This window comes from Fringilla coelebs, assembly GCF_963513975.1.
Source record: "Fringilla coelebs genome assembly, chromosome: 2".
NCBI lineage: Eukaryota > Metazoa > Chordata > Aves > Passeriformes > Fringillidae > Fringilla > Fringilla coelebs.
Genome location: NC_140029.1, coordinates 107999167 through 108020056, shown reverse-complemented (window position 1 = coordinate 108020056; position 20890 = coordinate 107999167). Strand labels below are relative to the sequence as shown.

General features: G+C 37.9%; 1 protein-coding gene across 1 annotated transcript in view; it reads left to right on the top strand.

Moving 5' to 3' along the window:
- ROBO1 (roundabout guidance receptor 1) overlaps nucleotides 1-20890 on the top strand; it is a 289474-nt gene that overhangs the window by 198780 nt on the left and 69804 nt on the right. The window contains exons 4-6 of the mRNA XM_084226959.1: nucleotides 6541-6661; nucleotides 9838-9976; nucleotides 11195-11322. Of these exons, the coding sequence (XP_084083085.1) occupies nucleotides 6541-6661; nucleotides 9838-9976; nucleotides 11195-11322 (388 nt within the window). The remainder of the gene's footprint in view (nucleotides 1-6540; nucleotides 6662-9837; nucleotides 9977-11194; nucleotides 11323-20890) is intronic.

Here is a 20890-nt window from a genome sequence, read left to right as displayed (position 1 = left end):
CACCTCATATACAGTTGTCTTAAATCCATGTTGTCATCCTGCCAACATTAGCTTCAGACTTAGAAAAGTATGACAATATTGTCAATACCTGCAATGACAGTCAGGAACTGAAATTCCCTTGGAATCAGCAGCAAAGTCTGGGCCCCTTTGGAAATTCATGGTTGTACTCTCCTCCCTCCAGCCCTGGTGCTGTCTGCAGGGTTTAGGTGTGACCTGCCAGATGCAGAGTCAGTTCTGGTGATGTAGGTCAGCCTTTGTCTTCATCCTTGGTCACTCTAACACAGCCCCTCAGAGTGACCTCGGTCTTTCTTTTACAACAGGAAACAGGCTGCTAAATTCCTCTGCAGATTTGGGTTATGTAGTTTCATTTATGGTTGCCAGGTAGGATTTTTTAATATGTTTTAAAATTTGTGGCTTGTTAGTATTATTTTTCCTTATTACATTTGTGATTCTTTAGGTAAGGTAATTAAAAACTGAGATTTTTTGTGGAAAATTAACCCTGGCTGGTCTGAGATCTTATCCTTGGAGGTGTGTACATAGCACAGTAGTGGTGATGCTTAAAAGAAAATCCAAGTGTAACTGATACTTCAAATCCTCTGACTTGCTTAAGGGAAGACAAATGAAGACATACCAGGTATCAAGTTCAGTTCAAGTTCACTTTTACTTCAGATTTCAATCACTGATTGTAGTGAAAGCTACATGTGCACCAGTGCATCCAAGGGAGATTTATGCAAAGGTTTAAATCTACAGTTTTACAGAAATTTCACAGTTGTCATTGTAAACTCATCATTCCCATGCAGGGCCTTCTTTGGATATTGCAGAAAGATTAATAGTTCTAGATATAATTTTAGTGACCCATAAAATGTGCCTAAGCGTTGTCCATTAGTTGAATTTACTGTGTTTTCAGTACTTAATAAGTAACAATGTGAAAAACAGTTTATGAAGCATTTGCTTCTTCTTTTTTTTATATTTTCTTGGTGATCTTTCTAGAACAGATTTAGAATCATGAAGATAGTAGTAACATGCTTTTGTTGTAAGATTTTAATCTTGGTTTATAATAAGAAAGGAAGTATTGCACAGAAAATGTTTTGTACTGTAGCTGTGAAAGCATTTCAGAGAAGTATTTCACTGGTTCAAATACTGCAATATAAACATAGCTGTCTGTTCAGAAATTAGTTCTGACTAATGTGAGCCAATACATATTATTGTGAACTAAATCTTCCTTTGTGATTAACAAAAGCCAAATGTTTATAGAAAGTTAATTTGGACTTGTTGCAGTTTCAAACTTCTGAAATTCACATATGCTGAGGCATGGTTTTTTCTTTTCTGATCTTGACTTATGGAATTCTGCATATGTCTTGGCTGTTTCTACAGTCTCATCGGGTGAAGCATCACACACATAGAGTAATTCTGATATTTGGTGTCTTGTGATAATACCAATGGCTGAATAACTGTCAGCTGCCTCTGAATTCACCAAGCAATTCAGGACACAGATAACCCTTAAGCCTTTGTAGTTATCCACCTTCTTATAGTTACAGCCATTAATAATGAGGACAGAAAAGTGGGAAAAGGAGTCTTATGGACGGACTTGAATCTGATTCTGCCTCTGATGTATGAGATTGGTAGGGGTGCCAGAAGCAGCAGCTTGAATCTATTGTCATTTTACCTACCTTAAATGCCTTCTTTTTACATAAAGCCACCTTCCAATGCATTTTGCACCTTCCTTTAGGCTGCCTCCAGGCCTGTCTGTAGTGCAAAGCTGTTTTGTTGGTCTGTAGGGTAGCGGGGAACAATTGACTTGCACTTTGTCATGACAGATTTACAGCACAGGAAGACCACTTGAAAGAATGTTTTAGACTACTTTCAAATAGAATTTTTGGTGTGTTTGATCTGGAGGAGGCAGCATGTACCTTCCTGGGGTCCCAGAGAATGGAACGGAAAGCAGGACAGACTCATCTGTCTGAACTTTGAAGTTAAACAGGAACAAACTTTAGTCATTGTTGAAGACCTGCTCCAAACACATTTTGATGTCTAGTGTCTGATATTTAAGCATGCTGTAATAGGTAGGGAAGAATATATGGGATTCACAAGGCTTGGAACAAGATACGAATTTTTAAATAAAAATTAAGATAGATAGTCATTTGTACTCATTTTTGTTCAACTTTGTTCAAACTGCAAAGCTGCCTTCTACTGCTGACATTCCATGCCTGACAGCCTCTCCTGCAGTGGAGAGTTGTGATCTGGATATTTTGGGATGCTAGACTAGACGGAGGGAAATGAACACACTCTGTGTTTCTTAACTCAGAAATAAAAGCTCCATTTTACTTGGATATACCATTGGTGGCACTATTAATTAAAATGGCCTGGACTCACCTTGTGCTTTGCATGTTGTATTGTTATTCATAATTAGATGGTAATCTTTTAAAGCAAAAGCAGTGTCTGGCAGGTTCATATTACAGGCCCACCACTTTCAGTTTAGAAAATGAAAGAAAATGGGTTGTTGTGTATGCTGTACTGTAGAAGACTAAAATATATGAAATTTGTGACATCACATATGCAGAAACCCTGGCTATACAAAAAGAAGTCAGTATTTCACTCTGCAGTCTAAATTGGCTTTTCCTATTAATTTGTTTGCTTTCAAATTATTTTGCAACAGAGCAGATTTCATTTATTAAATAGAAATAAACTGGAAACTGAAAGACAGTTAAAAGAAAATGTCACTCACATTTATATTTGGACTCCCCAAGCATTTCTCTTATGGCTTCATTCTGTCTCATATTTCATACCACATTTCTGTGAAAAGTAAATGAATCACCCACATATATAAAATATTTCATAACACAGACAGATGGGTATGGATTTATACATGCAGAAATTTACACACATATACACAACACACATAGGTATATAAAATATGGTCTCAGAATAAGAATATATGTGTGTACAGCTATACTGAATTCTTGGTGGTATGTTGTAGAACCCTTGGGTAAGTTTTTATGGATTTGATTTATTGGCTGACTGAGTTGATTCATTATTTGTATATGATTTTTGCTGCTGGGTGGCCATAATTTACAATTCTGGACCTAGTTAACTCTGTGGGTGCCTAGAGTTTTCTGTATGAACATCTCCAACTATTGTTTAAAGAAATAAATGAAGTGGACTTGCTTGAATGAGCAATTTACTGATGAGGAGCAAATATGGTCAGGCAGGCAGGTCACAGAAAAGAGCTTTCAAAAAGTCTTTGTAACTCACCATACCATTATATATTTTCTTAGCATATATATAAAAATTCATACATCTTACAGGCAGCTGAAGATCATCTGTGAAATGCTGATCACAATCTTTTTCTCTTATTAGAATTCAGTGCTATTCTTGTATTATCCTACTAGTAAATCCCTGATAGATTTGCTGGTAGGCACAGAACAAAATACTGAAGAGGCAAGAAAAGTCAAAAAGTGCCTTGGCTTCATTTTGGTATAAATGAAACATGACACTTACTTCCAGAATTAGACTTGTAGCTTTGGCAGTTAGCAAAGCCATTCTTTTCCCACGACACAACCTACTGGAGTAGTGGAATAGAACTGTTTTCTGTATCTTGTTTACTAGGAAAAAAGGACTTCTCTTGGTATTCAGTATGCTCACAACTCTTCAGGCGGTTTGGGATGTAATGGTACACTCACTGCCTGTCACTTTTGCAAATTTGCTGCTATAAAGTCCAGCTGGTGTACTTTGGGACAAAGGCAAAAATATGAGAAGAGCCAGAGCACTCAAAATGCCTTCATTAATTGTTAAGTGTACTTACACTATGAATAGTTGTAATTTCCAAGGTTTCATGTCCTGTCTCCAAAGGTGATTTGACTGTTTACAGCTCTAAATACTGGATATGAACTTAGTAAGACAAATTCAGCAGTTATTCTTTATGTGCTCCTACCAAGTTTCACATGCATGTTTTACATTGTGTGCTTTCTGTCTTAAAGCCATTGGTCTGTGGACCATAGGTATTTCTGGGATTGCCTGTTGAGAAGCACTACTGCACATAGCCAACATAAATTGTTCATAGCTGCAGTTTTCATTTGCAATGTCACATTAAACTGAAGGGATTGTCCAGTCTTATTGAGATGGTGGGTACCTAATTTTTTAGAATGCAATGAAGAATTTTGGTAGTTGCCCACCAGGGGAAGTTCACTTCCTTCTAGCCATCTGTGACTGCTCCAGTTACAGACACGTGTAATTCCACATTCAGTGGTGGGACATTTTATTGTAGCTGTGTAATTTATCACAATTCCATGTGGAATAACCATCATTGTAGCGAAAGTTCTAAACCCTTCTCATGTTTTAAGGAAACCAACCAACCTAGCAAAAGAAACCCCTTTGCACATGCATTGAGAATTCCATCTTGTGAACACAGCCTCCTTCAGCATGCATGTCACATCTTAGGAAGTCTGCCTCAACATCCATGAGAGAGTATTTCCTTTGCGTCTCCTTCTCTATCTAAATCTCAAATAACTTGCAAGAAAGCAGCTTTCAATGACTTTTTAGTTTTTCATGTGTTTCTGCTTTAATGCTTCTCTCCATCTACACTTTGAAGGGAGTCTTGTAGTGATTCCTACAAGAAATTCCTAGGATTGCTTTTGCTTAAGGTTACAATTTGTGCTAGATATGCAGTTGTGTCATATTGTGGTGGATTTGAATGGGATTTTCTTAAGTGATAAAATAAGAGAGGAGCACAAACGCTACTGAATGTCACTAGGATTTAGACTTTAAAGACATACACAAAAATCACTGATTTCAGTTTACATGGGTTTGAAATCATCAAATGAGTTGGCAAATTCTTGTGATGTATAAATACATTTCTTTGTTCTATCCAGAGTGGTCAGTATTTATATACATAAAAGGTATATATTTCTGCATATGTATCTGGATATACAAATACCCCAAAATGCAAGTGTAAGTCATTCAAAATTCAGTGGGTTTTTTTAATCCTTTGCATACATTATTTGGAAAATCATTGCTTTCTGTCATTTAGGGAGATGTAAAACAGATATACAGATGTAAAACAGAAATACAGATAGACTTCTAGTTATAGTTTACATCCTCTTCCCCTGCTCACCAGTTCAGGCAGTCAGCAATCTAAAACTGCTTATCGATTCTTGAAAAATGTGTGTTTGCAGGTCACCTTTATTTTTTCATTCCTCATGCCTCAAATCTCCACTGAAATTTCAGCCTTACCAGCTTTCTGAATGATAAAGGATGCTTCTCTTGCGCTCTCAAGCAGTGAGTGCCAAAGGCAACAGAATGAAATTTGTATGCAACACTGTCTACGCTCCACGTGCGTGTCCATTTATCTCAATAACTGACTGTCATCCTTGTGCCTGTACTTCCTACAATGACAATCAGAGCCCAACACTGCTCGAGATGTCACATTTCCAGGGATAGATTTCTAGCTGCAGGCAACTGGAGCTAAATACCTCATATTGAGAACACTCTCCTCCTTGTCACTGACCACATTAGAGCCTTTCATGTAGCTTCATATGTGGCTTTTATTTATTGTCTACATCCACCCATGGCTTGAAATGCAGTGGCTTTCAAAAGTGATAGGGCTTGTAAGTATATATGTGCTTCAAAATGTATTTTCTGTAATTAAGAAACTCTCTTTGTGTATCAAAGTAAACGTGGTACATATGCAGCTGCCTACACAAATTTTGCTGCATTTTGGTGAACTTTGAAACTTGTTCAACCATTCAGTCAATAGAATGGGGGAATAAATCCTTTTAAAGAAAGATCAGGTATTTTCATATGCATTTAATGTGCATTTTTATATAATATAGTGAGATTTGGGATCACAAAGGTATTTGTGTTTTCTGATTTGGGGGTTTTTGCAATTCTGTTATCTCCAAAAAGCTGAATTCAAAATTAAGAGCAGAATGTTATTCATTTCCCAGTAAGAATATAATTGCTTCCGCTCATCTGCTTATCAGCGTTTAAACTTACTTTATTTAAGGTGAAGAACTAAAGAATAAAGAATTTCCTTCACTTCCTTAAGAAATGAAAACCAAAACAAACACAAAATTCATGAATAATAATGAGCACAACCAGCAGCAGGATAGCGTGCACATATTTCTTGTCAAGAAAAAGTAATTGCAGCACTTGATGTGAAAATGAGATTTATGTCTCGTGCTAATTTTTACTCTCCACCTGATTGTATCAGTACATGGGAAGGAATTGTAGTCCTTCTGGCTAACAAGCATTAAACAGGCTGGTGAGCAGCCAGCATTACATTGCACAGAATGAAGAAAAAACTAACAAGTCTCCAAATCTTAGAGATTTTAAAATACTGATGTAAAACTAAAACACAAGCTTTTTGCATAAGAGAAAGAAATTAGACTAATAGTAATTTTTTTTCCACTTTTTTTTATGTGAAAGGGAAAACCACAGATGGCTTGTTCTGTTTTATTATCTGTAACAAAATATTTTCTAAGCTATTATTATTAAATCAATAATTCTTACTGAAGTATTTTTGTTGTCCTTGATTTGTCCTAGATCAGAGGAGGAAAGCTCATGATCACATACACAAGAAAGAACGATGCTGGCAAATACGTTTGTGTTGGAACAAATATGGTTGGAGAACGTGAAAGTGAAGTTGCAGAGCTCACTGTTTTAGGTAAGAATTCCTTTTGGACTCCATTGATGAAAATGTCTATCTTTTGTTTTTTCCTAGTAAGCCTTTCTCTAAACATTATTCTGATCCATTTCTTTTTTCAGTGCTGAAAATGTTTTTCTCATGGTTGTGATCTAATAAATAGAAGGAAGGTAATGGCTCTGAAGCCCACCTGGGACAACTTTTCTTATTATAAGATGCTTTTGTATTTAATTCTCAAACTGAAAATAATTCCAGTGTCCATGACTGGATCAATATTATGAATTAACAGGAAAACAAAAATTAACAAGTTTAAGAAGCAGAGACTTCGGGTTTTTTTCTTCCTGGAGAGAATCAGAATTATTCTAAATTTCTATTTGGAATAATTTTCCTTTCATTTATAGGAGCGTGTGCTGAGTGTTGTAAAACTACAACAGACCTGCTTGTTCAAGTGATCCTATTGATAGTGTGAACATCAAAAAATATGTTTTCATTTAAATAACTGAGCTTAGCTGAAAATTGCATGTTTTGTTGCAACAGCAGGAGGGAAGCTGTAAGTCCACCTCCCGTCTCAGTTTTCCATCAGCATAGGAGAATTTGAGTGCTTTTCCTTCAAAATATGCCCTATTTGACTTTAAATTAGAGGAGGCTTGAGATAGCTTGATTGTTTTTGGGGGAAAAAAAAAAAAGTTGTTGTATCTTTACAGGATGAGACCATCCAAGCCCTGGTTCACAGCACACTGGTTTCCATCACAGTGCTGCTGCAGTACTAGTGGTCTGTTGGTGGTTTTATTTTTTTGTTAAATTCGTGTTTAGGAGCTGTCTTGTCTGTCTTTGGCACTTTTACCTGTATTCCCTACATTGTTGAGCTAGGACTCAGGCAACTTGAAGGCCTGTTCAGAGTTTCATGTGAGGCAGGGGTTTCCTAAATTAAATAACATCTTAAAATTGTTCAAACTGAACGGAAGAAAGTGGTGTGTAACCCTTTAGAACCTGAGGAACTTGTACTTGTTTATTTTGGTTTTGAAGCATTAGGGGAGGAAGTTTATTGTCAAATAGACTTTCAGAACTTTCAAGCAAAATCTAAACTTGAAAGTAAATTGTAATTACATGAGTGAGGTCCTGGCAGCAGGCTCCTATTTAACTGTACTATGTAATAGCTCATCACTAGTCTGCTGCCAGCCAGGGAATCATGGGCTGGACTGTTTGATAACTTAGGCTGAAAAATTACTTCTCTTGCTAAAAACCTGTGAGGGGTGCATTGCAAGCAGAGCTCTGTCTGGCTTTTTCTTCATCTCTTGTTCTTTCAGACATATTTCAGATTTTCAGCCTGGGGAAACTAGCAAGGTTTTGTTTTCAAATTAGTCACTAAAGGTTTGAATGTCTTACCAGCCCATGTCTAGAAATCTTTAAAACACCCTATTCTTTCAACTCAGATTTGGATATGTGTGAAAAAGTACAAGTAATATGCAGACTTCATATATTCATTTTTTTCTACATTAATCTTCTGTTTATGAGGTTTGGTTATTCAGAAGTTGAACTTTTGCTTCTAGGTCTCTGCTTTAGATCAGAGGAAGGATTGCGTGCCAGAAACTGTAACACTAGAAAGTTTCAAAGTGATCCTTGCTAAGCTTTCCTTATATTACCAAATAATCATGTGACAAAGATAGATTCTTAAATCAGTGTTGATTTCCCTTATCTCTTTCTGCATTTGAGTAAGAGTGTTATAAATGGGCAGACAAAAACTCGTGGAAGTCCATTACTCTTCCTTCAGGAAACTGATCTGGAGAACAATGTGCCTCTTGTGGGCAGCAGTCTTGCTCTTACCAGATCAGTCTTTTTTCTCTCACATAGTTCAGTTAAATATTCTTCCCCAAACTATTCCTACTCTGAGATTTAATCTGGATGTTCTTTTCTTACGTTCAGGTTTGGTTTTTTCGGCACCTACAAGAAAGGGGCCAGGGCAGGGGGTTGTCTATATTTGTATCTTTTTAATTCACAGCTAGATTTATGTCTGTAGATCTCTGTTTTATTTCTCACTTCTTGTATATGAACTCAGTCTAGAACTGACAGCTTAAAGATCAACTTGCTATTTCATTTAACGTTATTTCCTACCATTGCCAGCGAAGTTAAGTTTTCTACAACACAAGTGTCCAGCTGCTCTGGACATCCTTGAGAATAAAGGAAGATTTTTTTTTTTAATAAGGTTTTGTTCAGATCATATTTCCTTTTCAAACCATGAAGTTTTTGTAATATTGAATCTCCGTGTCTGCAAATCCAGAGTAATATTTAGAACTGCTTTTCTCAAACACAAATGTGAGACATGAAGAGCATGGGATTGTCTCTTTATCCTTCTGTCTGCTTGTTTTGTACTCCTGTGAGAAATCTGTGGCGTATTTTTGGGTATTCACACTTCATGATGGTGCCAATGGCCTCAGACTGTTGCAGTTCCAGGAGGATGATATTTATATCTTTAGTACATACAAGTCAAAACATGCAACTGCCTTCTCAACTCCCTCAGAGCTTTCACAGGTTTATAGACAAAAAGTTCATCTGCCTTAGGCAATGGAACCTGCCAAACACTCTCCTGTTAAACCTTCCCAGTTCTTTTATGGACATGCTGTTGTCATCTGGCGCTGCTCTTCTAGATGGGTCATTCCTGGAATATTCCAGAAATTGTTAAAACCACTTTTATCCTTGGGAGTGTGCAAACCTCACTGCAGTGCAGCCTGGCATGGAATTATGAAAGTATGAATGGCCCAGCAACCTACAGCTTTGAATCCTGTCACAGGTAGAAAAGTGTATCAACACCTTTCCTGAAATTCACAGGGTTTACCAAAACAACACAGCCTGTACTGAGGTCACCTTTTTGTTCCAAAAAGTCTGAGCATAAGTGTGCAGCAATTAATCTGACTCTGGTGAGCCAGGACTTGGGTCATCCATGTCCTGCAATTGAAGTCAGGGATAGCAGCAGTTTTGATGAACAAAAACTACAGAGAGGACACTCTGGGGGTTTTTTTGGCTTGTTTTGCTCCATGTGTGCTGGTGAAAGAAAAAGTTGCCTTTCAACTGCAGCATTGGAAATTACTGCATGGAGTGCTGGCTGCTGCTGACACCTGTGAGCAACCTCACAGAGATCCTGTGCAATCTGAACACAGAGCTGCTGGATTAACCCTTGATTTCCTTTCCTCTCCCTTTAGAGAGACCATCCTTTGTGAAGAGACCGAGCAATCTGGCAGTGACTGTGGATGACAGCGCGGAGTTTAAGTGTGAGGCAAGAGGAGACCCAGTCCCTACAGTGAGATGGAGGAAAGATGATGGAGAGCTGCCAAAAGCAAGGTGCAGTACTTGCAGTTGCCCTTTTTATAACATCAGTTTGGTGTATGACGGGCCATTGACAGATAACATTTCTTTGTCTTGAATACAAAAGGCCTTACTTGATCCATTAAAACATTTCTAATTAGCACTGTGCTCTAGTTGAATTTACAAGTTATGTTGAAAGTTAAGTTTTCAAGTTTCTGTTGTGACAACACATGACAAATATAACATAAAACAACCAAGTGCAGCCAGTAGTATCAGATACAGATTAATTCGTCACCTGAAGAGTCTTTCATAATTACTAAAAGTTTTGGAGAATGTATAACAAATAGTAAAAGAGATTGCAACATCAAGAAGTTTATGTTGGAATTGCAATTGATGGAAAATGTAGTCTGGCAATGTAGAAAGCTGCCTTGGTTACACATGTTTTTGTTGCTAGGTTTCCAATGAACTTCTTTTTTGTTATTGCTGTAATTCAGGCCAAAAAGTAAAACACAGTATTAAAAATAAACACGTCCTGTGATGGATCAATACAGAGATAGACTAAATACTTATTTACTTATTTGAAATCCTAATTATCAGGTTAAAAAACTCAGGGAGTGGACTGAAAGAAGAAACACTTTAACAGGGTTGGATTTGTAAGTTGCCCGGCCACTTTTTAAATAGAGCTATTGATAATGTAGTCTATAGCTTTAATAAAAACTATCATTTTTAGGAGAAAAATCTACTTACCATAAATGGAAACACATTGACTGCATTTTACATAAAAGAGAGAAATGTGGTGAAAGGCAAGAAATTGGTGAAAGGCCACATTGTCTTTTAGGAGAAAAAGTAAAAAAAAGAATAAATTGTGATTTATCTTGACTTTCAAGCAATTCTGATCTTCTTGTGAGCAATATTTTCTTTTCAACCATATTAAAAAAATCTGTCATTCAAATAAAGAATAATAAATATTGTTAAAATTACTTGTTAAAACAATTCTAACAAATAAAATGTTCTACCTTAGGGCTTTGCAATTGTGTGCAAATAATATCAGAATAAGGTGTTCAAATACTTGGGTATATTTTGGTTTTAAAATTTTATTTTGCATTATCAATTTATTAGTATCTATACTTTTTTTTCCCTTGTGGGAAATACAGAAATAAGAATATTTTTAGAGCAAATCCCCCATGTTTTTACGCTTTACAGAAATTGTACAAAGTTCTGTTATTCATTGTTAACTACTATGTATGTTTAAAGATACGAAATCCGTGATGATCATACCTTGAAAATCAGGAAAGTTATGGCAGGAGACATGGGATCATACACTTGTGTTGCAGAAAATATGGTTGGAAAAGCTGAGGCATCAGCAACTTTAACAGTTCAAGGTAAGAATGTTTCTTTGCAAAAAATGAAGTTGAATAATGTACTAGAATAGGTTGATTTTTCTTTGTACAACAACTCTAGAGATAAAAAAATAGAGAAAATACAAATTTGTCTTGAGTTGTATTCTGAGGAAATGGAAACACTTCACGTGTAAGATTTTTAAACCGTCTTTACAATGCTGGGATGGGGAACTGAGTAAGTTTTGAATTTCATTTCTTCAAGTTCAGAATCAAGTCACTTTCAGTCATTGTATCTGAAACACAGAAAGAAGAAAGGCAGTGTAACTGAGCTGCATTGTTTTAATTCAAAAAGAAAGAGTTGCAAGTTCAAGTATCTGCCAAGTTTTTCAATTAAGTATGGTGGAGAAGCAGGGAATGATAAATCTGTTTGTGTATCTTTTAATACACTAACCCAGACCACTGGAATTCCTGTTGCTTTTTCATTATAGAAGCGTATCGTAGCACTACTGTTCCTTTGTACGATAAAAATTCAGTGGAACTCGGTGAACTAATATGTATAAAAATCCTTCACTGCCTTTATATACACAATCCAGATGTTCACTGTTGAGATAATCCCTCTCTTCCTTTCCTGGCTAGCAGACAGGCAATGATGTCATCCTGATGCTTTTTTCTGGGCGCTGATGGTCCTTCTGTCCTTTTCTCTGTTCAGTGGGAATTAGTCATTATGGAGTTCTGGGGAAGTATAGGCTTAAAAGTATTTTATTTGGTAACAGGCCTCTCTTTTGACACATTTACTGTAACAGGAAAGGTCTTGCCCTGAACCTGCTCTCCTTTTTCCACCAGAAACATTTGGTGTCCCTCTGTTAGGAAAGTATTGAATTCTTTCATTGAAACTCTCATAAAACCAAGAATTTTGAGATGTTCTGTTTTGTTCTTCACCATCATGTTTATACATCAAAACTCATACCTTATGTTTGTAAAATAACCAGCTCTCATGCTCAGTGTTGGAGAATAAAGGATAAACTTGTGAGCAGTAAGCACAGTTGATTCAAAGGAAAAAGACTGAATTATTTCTTAAATAATGATGTGTTCTGAAGATCACCTCTTAAATCAACTGTTACTCCTGTAAAATGTTACTATTAAGAAAATTTGCTTTAATGACTGGTTGAGCAGTTACATTTCTGGAAATAAACTCTTGGCAGCCCTAATCTTTCATAGTCCTATTCAAAAGAATAAACAAAAACATACTTGAAATCCCATTAAGCCTAATGATGCTAATAGATATAAAATGACTTAAGTATGTAGATGTTAGAAATTGAATGAGATCTTTTTGATAATAGACTGGTATTTTTAAAGAACAAGATCATAGCCTAAGTCCTGATTCATCAAGATCCTAATTTTTAAGTGTTTGTATTGCACAGTAGATATTTACACTGTGGCAGCTTTACTCTGAGGATATTGTTATGGGATAATTTGTTTCCCAGTGTGAATGGATTACCTCCTGAGCCATTTGTCTGCACTGATGTCTTCATAGGAGGGATTGATGGGAGAAACTGTAATGTGCAGGGACAATTTGTAGTTGGTATTGAAATAAATTGTGATCAAAATCCATTTATTAGCGTATCCAAGAGACCAAGTTTTATGGGAGGGAGAAAAATACTCCTCTAGCAAATGGATTTTCCATTCAGATTTTTTCACATTTTCTCTCCTTTTTCTGCCTTCTCCTCTTCTTCCCTCCTCTCCTCTTACCTTGGTAAAACACGTTTTGGGTTTTTTTTTCCTAAAGGGTCAGCTTTTTGACTATGCTGTATCTAGAAAAGTAGACTGATCTTTTTTCAGTACTAAAATAAGATTGCTCTGACTGTGGACACACAGCTCTTTGAATTTTTTAGTTGGTTCATTGCTTTTTCATGATTTTATGGTTGTTTTTTTTTTTCTGGGTGATTCAAGGAATGCAACTGGCAACTCTTTTCTGCACTTTTGGTTATCGTCACATGATCTGTTGACTGTGTAGTTTAGTAAATGTATGTTCTGCTGTGCCAAACTGAGCTATTTTTGTTGCCTGTTTGTAAACAGAGGAATGCACTGCCAATCACAGCTTCAGACATTACAGCTGCCTCTGTTCATGCATGTTAAATTCAGCAAGGGGCAAGGAGGGGGCTTGGCGTGGGTTTGAGTGGGTTCGGGTTATTTGTGGAGCTTTGGTTTGGGTTTTTTCCTCTTCAGTATCTCAGCAACAGGCTGTGGTGTTTCTGTGCCAGACTCTGTGCCAGAGGAGGAATATGAGAGCTGTCAGTGGCGACCCAAGACGTGTGTCCGTGACAGATGGGGACTGTCCCTTTCCCAACAAGTGTCTGCACAGTGGGGCCGTGGCAGGGAGTGAAAGGTGGCAGGGCTGCCAGCAGGGTTCAGGGGTTGGCAGCACTAAGAAAAGGATTTATCTTCTTCTCTACTCATCATTTCCACTCCCAGTGTGGCTGACCCCAGCGTGCTGTCTCCTGGCGAGGGTTATCTGGGGCACTCAAAGGCGGAGCGTGCAGCGCCAGGGCAATTGAGATACGCGGCTGTCGGGGAGGTGTGGATGGGAGGTGGTGAGCAGCTGTCCTGGGTCTCACAGGGAGCTGCCCTGCATCCCACAGGACCCTTTCCTCCTGCTCTCCTCTGCCTCCTGCCTGATGCATTCCCTGTTTTGGGAATGCTTGGGAATGCTGCACAGCCTCTGAGCTGGGAGCCAGCCCGGGCCAAGTCCCTGGACTAGGAGCTGTCGGCTCAGATAGTTCAGCTCTCCTCTCTCTGTGTAATAAACTGTTAACTGTAGAAAATACAGGAGAGGGGAGGGAACATCAGTTCCATTTTTATGTTCTTCCTGCTCATGGCACTGGCATCACAGATGCTGGTTATTGGAATCACTATTTTCCTCTGTAGAGGCTCCTAACTTTGGGGGCCAGAAGTGTTTTCTGCATACAGATGTTGTATTCTTACTGTGACTTCAGCCATATCCATAAACCAGGTTTGGAGTTGTGTACTGACGTAGTGAAGTTTGAACTCTTCCTTTAGTGTTTTACTCCTGCAGCTTAGAAGCATTTCCATCCCTAAAACTGTCAAGTTATCTTATTGTCTCCTTGGAAAATTAAATAGTTAAGGAAATGTAATCCTGATGTTGTTTCCATATACCTAAAATTGGAGAGTTCTGTCCTCTGTTTTCATTTTGCAGCAATGTGTACTGCATCTGTAAGGCATCCAGACATTGCTAAATACATGTGGAAGCATTTCATTCAGGAGATGATTAATTATTAAATAAATACCTCAGTCAATACATAATGCCAGGAAGCAGCCCAGAGTACAATACATTATATTTTGCCAACACATTATATTTCACCAAGTAGCTGAGGTACTTCAGAAAAGGAAAAAATTGCCAAAAAAAATGGCATCACTAGAACCAGTGGGCTTTTCTCTTGCTCCAGCACTAAGCAAGCTGGATATATTTATTGTATTTATATGATATTGTATTTGATATATATGCAAGATGCATTTCATGTTTTTTGCAGGTTTCTATTACATGACTTGCTTCGTTTTATGCCTCAAAGCAGGACGGTAGAAAACATAATATTATATATTTTATTACTATGTATATCATTGAAAACAATGTTCCTAAGACACACAAAATTAGCAAATATGTATACTTCAGAACTTCAGTACTAAGAGAAAATTAGTTTTACTATTAATGCAAATGGAAGCAGGATATCTTCAAGAATCTGCAAATCCCACATTTAACGTGAAAATGCTCTCAAGCAAATCTAAGAACCAAAGGTTTTACATATTCTCACCTACTTCCATTTGCTTTGCTGCCATTCGAGGTACTTTATTTGGCTTTTTTGACATCTAATTTTGTAATAAATTTATAATTTCTGGTGAAATGAGCTGTTCTCCCTGAAACACACCAGTGTAAATTAGGGCTCCAGTGGCAGCCCTGATCTGCAGCTGGCCAGGAGCCCTCACAGCAGTGGCAGTGTAGGTGAGACTCAGCAGGATTTAGGAGCAGCAGCTCAAGTGGCTCAGTTGGCTTTAGGACTTCACAAGGGTGACACCAGCACTGGCTGTGGGTGACTGTGGTCAGTCAGCAGCAGATTGGGGGTGAACAGAAATCTTTTCAGCTCTTCTTAGCTCTCCCTACTCAAGCAGTGGCTCTGGATGAGTGTGCAATACTTGGTACAGGGCCCTGCCTAAACTACACCTAAACCTGCTCCAGCAGTGACTGAACTGTAAAATGTAAATTTTGCCATTCAAAGGCACTAAGCGCATTCAGCGTTATCTGTTTGGCAGGAAAAAAGAGGAATTCCTATGGAAATTGTAGTGGCCAGTTCATATTTTACAGTGGCAGTTTTTGATACCAAGCCTTTTTAGATTATGATGTCTTTAATTTTAGGGTTAACAGAGCTTGTCTGCAAGGTAGATAGAGACTGGAACTTTTGATAAGTGACTCCTGGCTGTGATTTTGCTGTAGGAGTCAACTGACAAGGAATTTTAATCTGAAAAGGTGGCACATGCTTCAGGCCTGGAATTTCCTCCTCTTTCCACCTCCTCCTTGTGCAAGGTAGCTTCAAGGCACACAGTAAAAGACATCTATTTGATAAGGCTTCTGGAAAGGGCTGCAAATACCACCCGGAATATAAAGGAATAGGATTTTCTCTTTCATCTGTCTGATACCGTATAAATGTTTCCACTGTGTCAGGCTGCTGGTACACATTATAAGTTGGCTGTAAATGTAACTGCATTAAGCATTAAAACAACAAAGACAGAATTCAGAATTTTATGGGATTACAGAAATGCTGTTGAGCAATTGCTGTACAGCAATTATTATGCATTGTAGTGAACCCTTCACAGACTCAGGGCTGAATTTAACCACTGGAATTTTAAAACTAGTATTGGATTTAGGTCTGAACTTGTCTTCATGTTCTCTCTCTAAATCAGTATTTCTTCCTTTGAAAGAACTGTTTTGATGCAATATTCTGCCTTCATCCCTTGAAAAAGGAAGGAAAAATAATGATAGTCCAATGAACTTCAGAATTTTTTTAATTAGTAAACTTCTGGCAGGATGAATGAAGGAGGCCATCTCCTGTGATTTCAATAGCATAAAGAGCCCATTTCCCCCTTAATGACTGCAGTAAACTCTGATAGCACATCAGATTTCTATCAAGGATCTGAGGAGTTTGACTGCCACCAATTTCTGGTGAAAGAATAGAAATCTTAAAAGTTAATCAGCAGGAAATGAGAAAAATGTCTGAAGAGGAGATTAGAGCCCTGAAGGTTCTTGTCTTACTGATGCAACTGATGAACACTAAGATTCCTGAAGCATTTCTAAAATATGGATAAAAGAAGGAATCTGTAAGTATTTTAATAAATAACTGCTTCCATGGTTTTTAAGTGCTAAATGGATGTTGGCTTGGTTTGGTTTGTTTTTTTACATAGACTCTAACAGCAGCAATATTTTACAGGAGAATAACACAGAAAAACTTTCGAGATTCCTTCATCCAGTTTGGTACTTTGAAGCAAGGATTTGAGACAGTTGTTTTTAAGCATGTAGAACAGGCATTCAAATAATTTGGAGAAATGTTATTACAGAAATAGGTTGAAGCTAGAGTCTTTTTACTGCTGAAAGGGGTTTATTTACTGTATAGTTGTCAAAAATTGTGCATTTTAATCACTCGGTGCAGAGAATAGAAGCAGGGAGGTTTGTGTAGCATACTTCAGCACTCAATTAAAAAAAAAGTAGCAAAGAAAATCTGAAGGCTCTTTTCTAGTGCCTGAAATTTCCTAAATCCCATGGCTGTGGAAAAAGCAATTGTTTTTGTATCAGGTTTCACTGCTGCAGACTTGCTGTGACTGCTGTTCTAAAGATAACATTTCAGTAATTCTTTCTTTGGGATAAACAAAGTAGAATTTTACTACAAGTTGTATAATTTGAAGATTTTTGGGTTAATGAATAAATCAGAGTGCAGGGAATAATAATTTTAATTGGTTGTTCAGCAAACAGTACTTCTGCTATACATTCCTTCTGAAATAAACATCAGCTTTATTAAATTATGCTGAACATCTGTAAAAAGGTAATACACACTTTATTTTTGCCTAGTTCATAGCCTGTGAGTAATACAGTGATGCAGTACAGTCCCTTACTTTTGTTAGTTTACTTGCATCAGTAATTTCTGAATTGGTCTCAAGGAATTTAAAAATGCTGAATAATAGTGCATTCAAACATAATTTTGATAAGCTGTTTTGAGTACCATTTGTTCGTACTCAATCAACAAATGCTGGTTGTGTTGTTGTGTTTTGTTTGAACACTAAAATGCTTTGTTGCTAGGTGCTGAATAGCACTCAAGAACTAGTAATAAAGAATTTTGCTGTTTTTATATGTGGACTTGATTGCCTTGTAGGGTCAGTATCAAAATCTTCCAGTATAAGAAAAAAACTCCTTGTTCAGGCTGAACTGTTATATATAAATTATCATTTTCTGCAAGGGGTATTTGCATGCTTCTCTTGTCCTATGACCACACACTAATTCCCAAAGTTTGGGATGTCTTTTTTTTACCCTTCTAAGTATGAAATAGGATGACAGGAGAGAGAAAAAAAAAATTAAGTCCTCATCTCGATGGATGAGGTTGCTTGTTTTGTTCTCATGAATGCTCCATGCTCTCCAAACACAGGACTGGCAGGGATTCTGTTCTTTTTTTGTCTCTCTCTGGCCTATGAGAGCCCACTTAGGACTTGCAGCTCCTCATATGAGACAGCTGCTCTCTCTTTTGACACAACTGAGGTCACACATGGGGTCTCAGTACAGAGCAGGGAGTCACCTGAGAGTTCTGGTTTTGTCCAGTCATCCACCAAGGTATGATGGCCCGTTCAGACTGCCAGCAACTTTTGATAGCATTGTCATCTTTTGACAGAGAACTGTCTGAAAACCAGGCCAAGTTTCCCTGAATTTTTTAGTTTTATTTTATTTTTGCAGATCATCCTTATTTCCTAAAGCATATTGTTCCCATTTCTGCCTCGATGACAGTAAAAATTCTTGGTACGTGGTGGATAGTCTGGCTTGCATAGAATTCTTACACATCATAATTTTTGCTGCCTATAATTAAATTTTGTTAATATGTCACAGTTAGCTTTCTGTTAACATTATTGAAACATAAGTTGGGTTGTTGGTGTAGACTTGGTTGTATCTATGTGGGGGGTATGGCATCCCCATGAGAAGAAATCCAGGTTTCTTTCAAAATAATACATTTCACTTGAGAGTATTCCTCACTGAGTACTGCATGCCCAAACCAACATTTTTTAATGATCACAAGTTAGTGCACTGCAGAGATTTATTGTCCTTCCATTTTTAGTGTGTGTTGGTATCCGTTGATCATGGGCCTTGGCCACTTTTCACAAATAGCTTTAACTTGTTATAAGGAGGTTGCTATGGATTTCAGGTTCTCCTTTCCAAGAAGTACTCTGTGCTATCATAAACAGCTGGGGGAAAAAATCCCACTCAGTTTCCTTTTCAGTTCTACTATCTTCAACTGTAAGTCGAAAAATGCAGTAGGAAGCTCCTAAGAATTCTTCAAATAGTATCTATCTATCATAATCTTTTTGTACTTCTGCACAGTTTATTTAAAATTCATCCTTTTTCACTCTTTTAAAAGGCTTTAGTATAAATATTTGTAGCCGCAGCTACTTAGATTGCAGCAGTGCCTAAAATTACCTCAGCTCATTTAAAACACGGGGGAAGACAACTTCTCTTCTCTGAAAAGAGAAGCCTGGGAAACAGGACTTCACAGTGTGCCACATTACTCTAGCTTTTAAATAGATGGCATTAGACTCATCATAAGAGTGCTCTCTAAATTATCTTTGGTTTACAGTGTGGATTAGAAGGATCCAGAGCAAGGAAGGGGGAAGTTAGACTGGGAGAGGAACTTCTGGAAAATCTTAAAATCCCCTCTTCTCCCTCTCTGTCTTCTACCCTCCATATTTCAGATTTCTCTTTATCACCTCAAGGCAGTGACTGCAGGATTTATACCCATTTTAAACTGTGTAGTACATGTATTAACCTGAGAAGTGCTACCTTTAAATCTGCATTGTAAAGCCTTTTTCCACATTTTTGGGTTTTATTGTAGAAATTTTCATTGAATCCTGCAAGAGGACAGATTCTGATCTATCTCATTTTTTTCCTAGTATCAGTTGCAAAGCAAAAAGTCTCATATGAGTACCTTTCACACACTATTGTCTTCCCACAAATTTTTGTAGTGGGTTCCTCACACATACAAACATTCACTATTGTGTAGCCCTTTTCATCTTGATTTTTTTAAAGGGAAAATTCATTACCTTCTTCAAATGAGACTTTATATAATTACACAACTGATACACAGCTGAAACAGAGCCAGATTTTACTGTCCAGCCTCTTGAACCAGAGTTGAGGAAGGAAACACCTCTCAGCTTAAACTGAATCTCAGAATGGCCAGAAATCCACAGGGAGTTAATGCCATTTGATTGATCTTGAAATGAGAATAGCACCCAAACAGGGGGTTTGGTTAATGCACAGATCTTGTGGTGTTTATCAGCAGAGGGTGGAGTTTAAACCACCAAGGAGAGAAAGAAGCTTTGAGACATTTTAGTGCCAATAAGGGCAACAACAAGCTCTCAAAACAAGCTGGTGTCTGCTCCCTGCAAACTGCATAGCTGGGGGAAGGCACATTCCTACCTGCTGCAGGATGGAGAAACATTGAATTTGAATCCATGGTGCTTGAAGCTCATCTCTAGAATTGATTCTGGAGTTGGTGGTGTTGAGCTGCCAGGCTGCATGTGTTATGACACCCGTGTTTAGGGGTGTTCCAAAGCCTGTCTCTCTCCTTGGTATGTGCAGCAGCTCCAGAACCCTGACGTTCCCAAGGCTGTGTCTGTCCTGTCAGCACCAAGGAGTGACACATACCTTTTTTCCTGCTCAGACCACTTTCCCCTGGAGCACATCAGCTCTCCTGTGTGCACAGAGGCGCCAGCCCTTTTCCTTTCTTTGGGTTTCATGTCCAGAGGCACAGGCTAAATCCAGCCTGCCAGGCATGTGCCGTGTGCTGGGAATGAGAGCACATATCCTGCCCTGCATGGTCAGAGGCAGTGTCAGGATGATGTGGCCACCAAGTTTCCAGACTGCAGCTGTCTTGAGGCTTCTGGAGGAAGTGCACAGTGACAAGTACAGGTGGCAGCCCCCCGGTACCATGGGAGTGGCACTTTTTGTGCAGGGCATAAACTCCAGCCAGCCTGTTTCTCTGCTACTGCATAATGTGATTTAACCCCAACTGACAATTAAGTACCACACAGCCCCTCAATGCCTCTCCACCAAGTGGGATGGGGAGAAGAATCTGAGAAAAGAATAGCAAGCAAACAAACAAACAAAATCCAGAAATCTGTGGGTTGAGACAAGAACACTTTAATAATTGAAACAGTGTAAAATATGCTAATAATATTAATAATAACAAAACCAGTAATAGTAATGAAGAGATAGAAAAAAAATCCAAGAGAAACAAGTGATGCACAGTGCAATTGCTCACCACCAGCTGAAGGACGACCAATTTTCCCCTGA